Source organism: Oryx dammah, unplaced genomic scaffold (assembly GCF_014754425.2).
Source record: "Oryx dammah isolate SB20612 unplaced genomic scaffold, SCBI_Odam_1.1 HiC_scaffold_3, whole genome shotgun sequence".
In the NCBI taxonomy this organism is placed as follows: domain Eukaryota; kingdom Metazoa; phylum Chordata; class Mammalia; order Artiodactyla; family Bovidae; genus Oryx; species Oryx dammah.
Window position 1 is genome coordinate 16,063,395 of NW_024070187.1, and position 12,056 is coordinate 16,075,450.

Genomic DNA, 12,056 nt, shown 5'->3' on the forward strand with positions numbered 1-12,056 from the left:
CAGCATCAGAAAGAATAATGACATGATCAAGCTCACAAAGCAGTCCATGGCAGAAGCAGGGTCGAATCCAGTTCACTTGATTGCAGTCTTATGCATTTTACACCCTAGATCTGCTAGGTCTACACTTTCTAATATAGTTGCCACTAGCCACGTGTAGCCATTTAAACTGCAATTAAACAAAATTAAATTTAAAGTTCAGTTCCTAATAATTGTGCTAGCCGCATGTTAAGTGCTCAGTCACCACATGTGGTTCAGTTCAGTTCAGTTCAGTCGCTCAGTCGTGTCCGACTCTTTGCGACCCCGTGAATCGCAGCACGCCAGGCCTCCCTGTCCATCACCAACTCCCAGAGTTCACTCAGACTCACATCCATCGAGTCGGCGATGCCATCCAGCCATCTCATCCTCTGTCGTCCCCTTCTCCTCCTGCTCCCGATCCCTCCCAGCATCAGAGTCTTTTCCAGTGGGTCAACTCTTCGCATGAGGTGGCCAAAGTACTGGAGTTTCATGTGGTTACTGGGTTGAGCAATAGAGACTATTTCCATTATTCCAGAAAGTTCTGTTGGACAGGACTGGTCTAGACAGAAAACAGATCTGAACTGTAGATGAGTATATATTAGAGTCCTAAATTTAAGTCTTCCTTCTGCTGGTTGTAGCATATTTAAATTTTAGCAGTTAGTGCTTTTTAGCATTGTTGATTTAACATGGGAAAAGCACTTACATGTTACTTCTTAGAAATATTTTTTCCTGAGCACAGTATCGGGTGATAGGCCTTCATAAACCATAAATTTGCTGCCTTTATGGTACACTGGGGAAGTATGCTTAATCACAGAGGGCAGAGGAAGCCTGTTAATTTTTCTTTCTTTCCGGATCATTTCCATTTTGGATGTAGCACCGAGAAACAATTTATTAAATATTTAGAAAGGATAAAATGAGCTAATTTCGGCCCTGGATATCTGGTAGGAGGTGATAGAGTCTCTGTTTGGGGATCTAATCAGAGCATAGATTCTCAAATACCTAGATCTGTCTTAAATCTGTTGGCAGTAGTTAACGTTCAGTCTTGGGTCCTTGTTTCGTCAAGTGGTAAGAAAAATGTATAGCTTCTTTAATTTCCTGAGTGTTAAGAGACCTCTCTTAAAGAGGTTGGAACTTCAAGATTTTGAGAAAAACCAACAAATGAATCATCTGGGTTTAATATTTTTCCCCAAAAGTCAGCACATGAGATAGAGAAGTCAAAAAGAATTTATTCTTTTAAAAGATTAATTACTGCATTTAAAACTTTTTTCATCAAATATTCATAAATTAAAATATAGTAACATGTCATCTTATAGATAGGCTCTAAAGGAGACCTGTTTTAGAGAAACGTCTTCAAACAATAGAAATTATGGAGTGATATTATTGAAATGAAAAAATCCCAGATACTTGAACAAAAACAACTGCCTCAAAACTGAGGACTTTAAGGAGAGAAATAGAATGATGTCTAACTTCCCATAAGAAGAGCTTCAGTTCAGTTCAGTTGCTCAGTCGTGTCCAACTCTTTTTGACCCCATGGACTGCAGCACACCAGGCTTCCCTGTCCATCACCAACTCCCAGAGCTGGCTCAAACTCATGTCCATTGAGTCGGTGATGCCATCCAGCCATCTCATCCTCTGTCATCCCCTTCCATTCCTGCCTTTAATCTTTCCTAGCATCAGGGTCTTTTCTCTTCTAATGAGTCAGTTCTTCACATCAGCTGGCCAAAGTATTAGAGCTTGTCCATGTATTTTCTAAATAGATAATGATGGATGAATCACCATAGTGTTTTGATTCTATTAAGTACTACTGTGAGGCAACCATTTTTATTTCAAAATATTGTTTATATATACTGGGAGATTTTTGCTTTTTTAGTTTGATTAAAAGTTTTAGACAGCCATCTATTAAAACAACAACAACAACACCAAGCTCTTTCCAGTGATAAGAAGGAAGATAGTTAGACTTGTAAAACAATGGTGGAAGTTTGGTAAATGGACCTTAGTAATTTTCATATTTACTAATTCATTGCTTCAATGCAGTCAATAATTTATTTGCTAGGAACTGACCTCGGTGCTGAGCATGTACAATATATGACCTGAAGAATTTGCTTCCCATTCAAGTAGATTCTATAAATATGTAAATATATTAAAATTCAGCCAGTTAAAATGTGCTTGAGAAACATGGAGGACAAAAACAGGCTCTATCTGGGTGAACTGGAGAAGGTTCACAGAGGAAGTGAGTGTAGGTTGCTGAGCCTCAAAGAATGATGAAGACCTTTACATGAAGGCTTCATGTATGGATGGCTTGGTGTGACTGAAGAGAGAATCCATGGAGGACTCAAAACAAAAATGAGGCTTTCTCAGCTCAGCTCTGTCCCACTCTTTTTTTGTTTATTCTGTGTTCCTTCTTACCCAGTTCGTCTGAATCATTGGCTTTTGTACTGAAAACATATCAGCACACGTTATATTCTAAACATTTCCCCAAAGTTTCTAGTTTGGCATTTCCACACACTTAAGCCATGAAATCTGAATCTTGTAAAACATCACTTGAATTATACTCCAGACTCCCATATAATAGTGGCTAGAGTTTATGTTTCTTGACCCTCTCTCATCAGACATCCAAGCGGAACACGGAATGTTATAAAAGTACATCTTACATGAATCCCTCTTAAGTAAGACAAGCTTCTATTATTTACTTCACATTTCCCCTTACTCTTTATAACCAGTTTTTTGTATCTTCTGATCTTGTGACCAGGTTAATAGCTTTCACAAAGTTATAATTAAAGTCTGTTGCAGCAAACTCTTGAGAAAGTCTGATATTAACATTTTATGACTCCAATAAGTTAGATTATATGTTATCATTTTTCCCGTAGAAACAGACTTTTAAAAGCATTTTCTTCATTTTGCCTAACTTTTATTAAATCATGGAACAATTCTTAACTCAAAAAGGAAATAATTTTAAGTGGCTTAATAGATTGGGGCTTTTATTCTCTCCTTTCGTTCCCTTTGTTTTTTATTACAGAAGCTGGTTGTATATTCTTGCATCCAGGAATGACCAGCAGCTTTCAGAGCTTCAGTTTTACTGTTAGCCATCAGGGACAGAGCAGGAACTATGTCCGCCCCCTGCTCACAGGGAACATCATTTCCTAATAGCAGGCAACCAGAAGTTGCCTTAAAACACCTCCCAAAAGGCGTCCTAAAGCACATCATTTAGAAACTCTGCATCCTGTTTAAGTAATTAATACCTCAAACAAATTTGTGCTAGCATCGGTAGTGTCAGAAAAATTCATTAATTTTTTTCTATTCCATGATCTTTCAAAGAAAAGACTTTTTAATTTAAAAAAATGATATTTTTATAAGCTGGAAAGTGAAGCCAATGCATAATAGCTATAGAAATATCCGTTTCTTAACTGCCTGCTTTGAAGATTACCATGGGTTGATAATTCTACCTACTCTTTGCGTGATGGCTTTCTAAAGTGCATTGGAGACCTTAGACCTACCTTCACATCCATGACAGCCTCTGAACGAATGAGACCACGTAGCCAAAATGATCTTTGCTTTGCAGTTTTAATGTAGAAACTATGAATTGAATTACTCTACTCACTGTTGCACTTAGAGGTAATCTAGAGGCTATGAAATTAGGCTTGTAGCATTAGAATGACTTGGGTGAACAGGAATGAAAAATCTTGTCATTGTAATTTTTTTCTGTTGTTTTTATATTCTTTTTACTTTAAACTTTTGATTTTGTATTGGAGTATAGCCAATTAACAATGTTGTGATAGTTTCAGGTGAATAGTGAGGAGACTCAGCCATACATATACAATGTATCCATTCTCCTCCAAACACCCCTCCTATCCAGGCTGCCACATAACACTGAGCACAGTTCCATATACTATACAGTAAACCCTTGTTAGTTGTCATGTTAGACATAGCAGTGTGTACAAGTCCATCCCAAACTCTCTAACTGTCCCTTTACCCTGGCAACCATAAATTCATTCTCTAAGTTGTGTTGTCATTCTTGAGACACTATTGTCTAAGATATAAGGGGAAACTTGGTTTACTCCATGTATTCATTATTCATTCCTATAATTTTTATGAAACTCAGTTCACTTCTGCTGCTCAGTTGTGTCTGATTCTTTGCAACCCCATGGACTGCAGCACTCCAGGCTTCCCTGTCCATCACCAACTCCCAGAGCTTGCTCAAACTCGTGTCCATCGAGTTGGTGATGCCATCAAACCATCTCATCCTCTGTTACCCGCTTCTCCTCTTGCCTTCAATCTTTTCCAGCATCAGGGTCTTTTCCAATGAGTCAATTCTTTGCATCAGGTGGCCAAAGTAGTGGAGCTTCAGCTTCAGCATCCATCCTTCCAATGAATATTCAGGACTAATTTCCTTTAGGGTTGACTGGTTGGATCTCCTTGCAGTCCAAGGGACTCTCAAGTCTTCTCCAACACCACAGTTCAAAAGTATCAATTCTTTGGCACTCAGCTTTCTTTATGGTCCAACTCTCACACATACATGACTACTGAAAAAAACATAGCATTGACCAGATGGACCTTTGTTGGCAAATAATGTCTCTGCTTTCTAATATGCTGTCTAGGTTGATCATAACTTTTCTTCCAAGGAGCAAGCATTTTTTAATTTCATGGCTGCAGTCACCATTTGCAGATATTTAGGAGCCCAAGAAAATAAAGTCTTCACTGTTTCCATTATTTCTCCATCTATTTGCCAAGAAGTGATGAGTAAGCACCATTTTGCTGACCATCTGTAGGCCGTACACATGTGAGCTCCCTTCCCTCTCCACAGCCCTGCCTTCTACCGCCCACCTAATGCCTCCTTGGTGTTCTTTGAACACTCTGAGCATGTACCCACCTCTTGACCTTTGTACTTCCTCTTCCCTTGCCTGGAATATTCTTGCTCTTTCTACATGCATGACTGTCTTGCTGGCCTCTTCTAGAGTTCTATCCAAGTGTCGCTTTATCCCTAGGCCCTCACCAAATCCCCAATTTAAAATGCCACCACATACACTTCTCCCAGTTCCAAACCCCCTATTTGCTTTAACACTTACCACCTTTCCCAACTTTATATTTTACTTGTTTATTTTATTATTATTATTTTGCTATCTTTCTCCATTAACTAGACTATGAAGTCCAGGAAGGCTTGCATTTTCATTTATTTTGTTCACTACTGTATCCCCAGTGCCTAGAACATTGCCTGACACTTAATGGGTATTTTAAAAACTGCTAAGTGGATGAATTCATGAATGAACCCCAAAGAACTGAGCATTTACCATGCCAACTGTTGTGCATAAGAGACGTTTGGAGTGAAGAAAGAAGTAACCCAACAATCACAGCTCTGTTGGTAAATTCTGGGAAGAAGTGCAGTCATAAGGGTATTTTGGAAAACAAAAGAAGGGGACCTAGCCCTGAGAGGAGCGGCCCTGAGCTCTGAATTATATAATGGGTGGAGGAGGGAAGACCAGAGAGAAACAGGCCATTAAGAGAGCAGACAGCCAGAGATGCAGAGGTGTAGAGATGAGAAAGCATGGCTTTTTCAACTGAGGAAAGGTATGAACCTGAAAGCCTTTTAAGAAAGTTCCCTCAGGCATCACTATGCAGAAAGGGTTGAAGAAGACTGAAAACACGGTGGCTTTTAACGGGGTGTGACATTCGCTTAGGTGGGAGAGATGAGGCTTGAAGGAGAACAGAGCAGTGCTGCTGAAGAAGAGGGTGAACTGGAGATTGTTCTCGAGTGAAGTATCTGGAGGAGTAAAAGATCACCCTCAAGCCCGACTAATCCACCATTTGGTAAAGGCAATCACTAAATGGGAACTACGGTATTCCTTTAACTTACTTGGCTGCCACTTTTATACATAATATTTTATAAAATCTTTAAAAATGGAATCTAATGGGGCAGGAACAGGAACGAGAATCAGTGCACTATACAATTTCTTGCTTGTTTATAACTTCTCACTTAACTTGTCATCACTCTCTATAGTCTTTTCTGAAAGAACATGAAAACTCAGGTGCCAACATTTATATGCAGATGAGTGATGCTATTACTCCACACTTAGAAGTTTTCAGTGGCTCGTTTGATTCCTATGTTATGAACAGTTATGTTCACTATGCAAGATCCTTTAATGAAAAAAGCTCATACATTCGGACCAAGAGCTTATGTCAAAGTGAGTATATTTTAAGATATAGTTTAACACTTCTAGAATTGAACTTAAATATAATTTATCATATTGAGATTCTGAATGTTACACAATTTTCAGTCTGTAGATAAGGATGAAGAAATGATAACAGAAAATAAAAGAGACTAGATAACAGAAAAAAAAGTCTACAGAGTAAATACAAACATTAAAGTGCCTGCCAAGAAAATACTTACGAAAGGACCAAGTCATTGATTGATAAGAATGAACTAAAAAGATTGACTCAGTTTTGAAAACTATTTGATTCAAACTTTTAAGACATGGGATAACAATAATGGTTTTAGAAACCTTAGAACATGAGAACAGTTTTAATTTTAATTAGGAATAATAGGAAATACTAGCTTGACTGGTGAATAATGAATTTATGAGTCTTCATACAAGTCATTATTCAGGCTGAGAATATAAGTAAGTTTACCAAAGATTAGATAAGTCAGTCAGTGGTTCTATGGCATTTGCTCACTGTTTTATAAATTTGTATTTATACTAGAGGCCACAAAACTACTCAGATGTGGACATCTTAACCAACTGGTAGCAACATACCCTAACTTCAAAATCAATTTTTGATCAGTGAAGCTTTCATTGATTGGTCCTTGGAAGGAAAGTTATGACCAACCTAGATAGCATATTAAAAAGCAGAGACATTACTTTGCCAACAAAGGTCTGTCTAGTCAAGGCTATGGTTTTTCCAGTGGTCATGTATGGATGTGAGAGTTGGACTGTGAAGACAGCTGAGCGCCGAAGAATTGATGCTTTTGAACTGTGGTGTTGGAGAATATTCTTGAGAGTCCCTTGGACTGCAAGGAGATCCACTCAGTCCATCCTAAAGGAGATCAGTCCTGGGTGTTCTTTGGAAGGACTGATGCTAAAGCTGAAACTCCAGTACTTTGGCCACCTCATGTGAAGAGTTGACTCATTGGAAAAGACTCTGATGCTGGGAGGGATTGGGGGCAGGAGGAGAAGGGGACAACAGAGGATGAGATGGCTGGATGACATCACCGACTCGATGGAACCGAGTCTGAGTGAACTCCGGGAGTTGGTGATGGACAGGGAGGCCTGGCGTGCTGCAGTTCATGGGGTCGCAAAGAGTCGGACACGACTGAGCGACTGAACTGAACTGAACTGAAGCTTAAATTTAATAACCACAATGCCACAGATATGTAATGGGATTATTAATCAGTGCATAGTCAAAAAATATATACATAAGAAAAATACTCATCAAAATAGCTATCTGTGTGTGTGTGTCTGTACTCACTTGAACACATGTCTGCATCTTATATTCAACACTGCTTTTTCCTAGTTCCCTTCTAATAATAAATGATACTATCTTTGGCTTGCAATCATTTTTCCTGCCAGCACGATCACAGGAGTATATGCATACTTTTGGTAGCTGAGGATATATCCTTGGCAACATAGTCATGAAAACACAAGATATGTATTCACAATTCAAAATTAATGCTATGTCTTAAAACTGCTTTTACTTTTGGAGTTTAGCAAAAATGGCAGTAGTTTTCTAACAGTGAGAAAATATGATTTTTATAACCTCCTTTGACTTTTATTAAGTATTGTATTAAAATATGCAACTAATAAGATTTCACAGATTTCAGAGCTGTGAGCAGTTTTTCTAAATCTGACTTACTGTGATCATGCAACAAAGACAAAATTAGAAAATACCAGATATGTTCATCTCTAGTTAAAACATCTGATTTAAAATTTGCTCTTATTTTCATCTGAAAATTTCCCTTCCACGGTTATATGTCAATGTACAAAATGTCCAGTTTAATGAACAGTATTCTTTCAAGTGGCAGTTAGGTTTAAAATGGGAAACAAACCTTTTTTGAATAGAACATATACATTCTTCATCTAAACATTGAATTAATGTACTTTTTGTTATATGATTTCCTTTTCAACATCAACATTTTAAAAAGTTAAATACTCTGGAGACACTTGGAAAAATGGAATCCTAGACAATGATGAAACCCACGTCTTTTCTTCACTCTCAGATCTCCTATCACTGCAGCTTCGAGATTCTGCCTTTACTTAGCATTAACATTCACTTCCCAAACAATTTACCCAAGTGAGGAAATGATTACACATGTTTATGTGCTAAGCGGAAGGAACCCGTGCAGAGCAGGAGGCTCTGATATGGTTAGAGAGATAATTGATTGAGAAAGATCCCTGAGGATGGAGGCAAGGATGGATCCCAGAGTCTATGGATGCCTCTGTCCTGTGGGAGGAGGACATCTTCCCCCTCTGATATAGGAAGGAGAGCCACGTGGGTTTGAGTTGACGAGAGACATGATGTTGGGAAATTTATTCCTAGAGACTCTGCTTTCTCTGCAAAATCTAAAACAGAGAATTTTAAGTTGAAGGAGTAAGATAAGCGAAGAGACAGACAGACCATGCAGATATATGAGATAACAAGTTCATTAAGAAAATGGTTGGTTGAGTAAATAAAAAAGGAATATATATGGCAAAACTTTAATTGTTACATATAAGTGTAACATATAAATGATAGATACATAGGTGTAGATTATATTACTCTTCCTACCTTTTATCGTGCTTTTAACTTATTGTAATAAAAAGGAAAAAGAAAAAATTTTCACTTTCTTTCAGTTCCTAGGCTTATAGGCCAGTATTTTTTCATATGTCTGAACATTACATCTCCTTACCTCTATTGTCACGAGTCAATAAAGCTACATGCTACATTTTTTTTTTTAAAAAGGAATATATAAAGGTGATATTGCACAGTGCACTTTCAAAACCCTAATGCTGATTATATGAGGAAATTGTTAGTTTTCCTGAGGATTGCAAAATAATTTATGAGGAACAGATTCTCTGAATGTTCTTAAACATTGTGTATTTTTAATTAAAAAATTATACATGACCAATTCTTCCTCTAATTACCATTCTCTTGCTTTATTTTATGTTAGAGTCCAATGTAAGATGCTGATTAACTGAAATGTCACACACTGAAAATAAGTTAACCATTAAGTGTAATGGAATTTAAGAGCTTTTTATTAACACATGGAGTGATGGAGGATCTATAACTTTGTTAAAATACACTGAAGTTAGAAGCATTTTTGAAAGAATTGGAAGAAAAGTGCTTGATATTTTTATTTTAAAATAGACCTCAGTAGTCAGAATTATAGCTCTCATTGTGCTCTTTTCTACCATCTCAAAGACTGCTTTGCTCTAAATAAAGCCCACAGATCCCCAACATTGACTTGGCGCTCAAAGAACTCTAAATCTCAGAACTGCCGCATTTCCATTTTAAATGTAAATATTCCCATTCATCTTGCTAAATATTATATTTCTTCTCCCCCCTTCCTCCCACCCCAGTGTCATAGTTTATGCAACAGCTGACAGCATCTTTTGTTCCCTTTTTTGGTGCACACTAGTTGCCACAATTGACTTTGGCATCCCCTAGTTTGGAAACAAGTTTTTGTGCAGGTCGATTGGCCACATTTCATAAGAGGAAGAATAGAACAAAACATGTTTCTTCATAATGCCATTCAATGATTTCCTTTGCAGATCTGCTTCCTGAAGTTTTGCAGATGCAGAAGTCATAGAACAAGTCAGTGGGCTGGGAACTGCATTGCGTTTTAAGTGCTTCTAGAAGCAAATCTCCAGCCTTTTAAATGAGACTGAAGTGATAGATAGGGCAAAGGTGATTTTTAAAATTAATTTATAGTTGATTTACAATGTTGTGATTCTTTTTTTAAAAGCAAAAATCGGGATCCTACTGCATAACGTTCTTCAAAAGAGAACAAGAGAGAAGAAAAGACCCATTGTGTACTTCCAAGCGAAAATTCTCATTTTCCTTGATGTACACAACATCAGCATATTTCAGCAAAGAGAACCTTACAGAATAGGACAACTTTAATCTGTCATTTAAGTTTAAAATGGTTACAATATTATGTTAATTGAATTGTTTTTCTTTTTTAGGGTCCTCTAGGACCTCCAGGACAAAAGGTAGAGTATAAACAATACTGTGAAAGTAATTATATCCCCATCGCCTAATGACTGGCCTGAGAAGGGAACGGAATTAGCTACTGTGAGCCATACCAAAGCAGTCTGGTTTGTTCTGCTTTCTAAAAATACAGTCATATAATGTGAGCCATTAGATTTCTAATTGACTCCATTATAGAAAGTCCAATAAATCCAGAGCAGACTCTTTTTAAGCTGTCTGCCAAATGTGTAGGTTATTGAGTTTTTAATTCCAATACTAGTAAAACATTGTGACAAAACTTAGAAATCTGAAGGGTCATTAGACATAGCAAATTAAATGCATGGTCTTGCACAAATATATGATTGTCAAAGGACCATTAAACAGACTAGAACAAAGAATGTATTTGTTGCTTGCTGGCTATATTCAAGTGGCCCACTAGTATCTCCCTTTGCTGAAGCAACCCAAAAAAATGGCTTCCCAATTGTTATTTCAACATTATCCAGAGCCATCAGACTTGACCCTTTTCATTCTGGAGAAGAGAGTCTAACACTTCTAAAATTACATCAATTCTGCAGTGGTTAATGCATCAGTAGCAGGTAGATGGCCCTTTGCGAACAAAACATCACTAAACCCCCACTCCCCATCCACCTCCCACCCTACAAGGAGGACATAAAAGGATATTTAACCTGCAGATAACCAAAATAATAATAATTATTATTATTATATTACAACAGGTGGAAAAGTGATTATTCTTTATCTTTGGAATCCGTCAAAGATAGAGACGTTTATCCCCCAAGCTTGGGCATGTGGCATCTGTTGAAACATGATCCCGCAAACCAAGTACAAGCCAGTGTGTAGTGAGACAACTTGTGTATAGGAACACTTTGTCCTTCGCAATAATGTCTCTATTAAGTATGGTGTGAAATTGTAAAGCTACCCTAATCCACATGCTACCAGGATAAAATTACTTCCTCAGGCTTTGGGAAGTCCTTTAATGACCCACTCAATATAATCACCAAGAAAGCACTAAGGAGCTTGCCATTTCAATTTTTTTTTTTTTGCATGAAATGACTATATTTTTAATAGACTATGTTTTAGAGAAGTTTTGGACTTCTAATTACTATTTTAATCTTTTCCATTATTCTTAAAAAAATTTAATATCACACACCTACTAAGAAAAATCTGTTTTATAGTGCTAAACAAAAAATAAGCACATTCTATTTAAAAAATGATTTCTCCAGAGCCTCAAAGGAAGATGTGTGGAGGAAAATGACATCACTATTTGAAAAATTTTGTTAATGTTTCTGTATCTAGTTAAATGTAAGATTTTCTCAGGTAGTAACTACTTTTCTTTTCTATCCTAATCACCCCAGTGCTCATGTGTGCACACATGCAAGTGTGTGTGCATACACGCGGACAACATAATATTATAATATTCGATGTATAGGACTAGTATTGTTCCGAGTCTATGCTCACCATTTGCGGCATCCTGCTTAGTCTACTTTGGAAGATATAGTCACCCTCACATGGTTTAAACATACTCCCTGAGTCTGGGGGAAATGCTTCAAATACAACAAATTTCACTTTTTACAACACGGGTCCCTTATAGTGGTTGTTGTTTTCATTACCTTTTATTTTATGGTATTTAATTTCATGAAATTCAAGAGTTACTGGTACAGCTAAGCTTTTTTGAGATGAAACTAAGCCTATTTAATTCTCAAAACCACCCAAATTTGGAGCCATGAGGCCTTCTGATAGCTTTGGATCTCAATTTATGATGTGAAATTCTTTAAAGTCATATTAGGGTTAAGTAGATATTTACAAACATGATGAGATTTAACTTCATGGCTTTTGGAAAAGCTTGATGATTCTGTTTACATTATTGT

General features: G+C 37.2%; 1 protein-coding gene across 1 annotated transcript in view; it reads left to right on the forward strand.

Annotated features, from left to right (window-relative positions):
- COL25A1 (collagen type XXV alpha 1 chain) overlaps window positions 1–12,056 on the forward strand; it is an 87,167-nt gene that overhangs the window by 12,544 nt on the left and 62,567 nt on the right. The window contains exon 4 of the mRNA XM_040238378.1: window positions 10,167–10,193. Within this exon, the coding sequence (XP_040094312.1) occupies window positions 10,167–10,193 (27 nt within the window). The remainder of the gene's footprint in view (window positions 1–10,166; window positions 10,194–12,056) is intronic.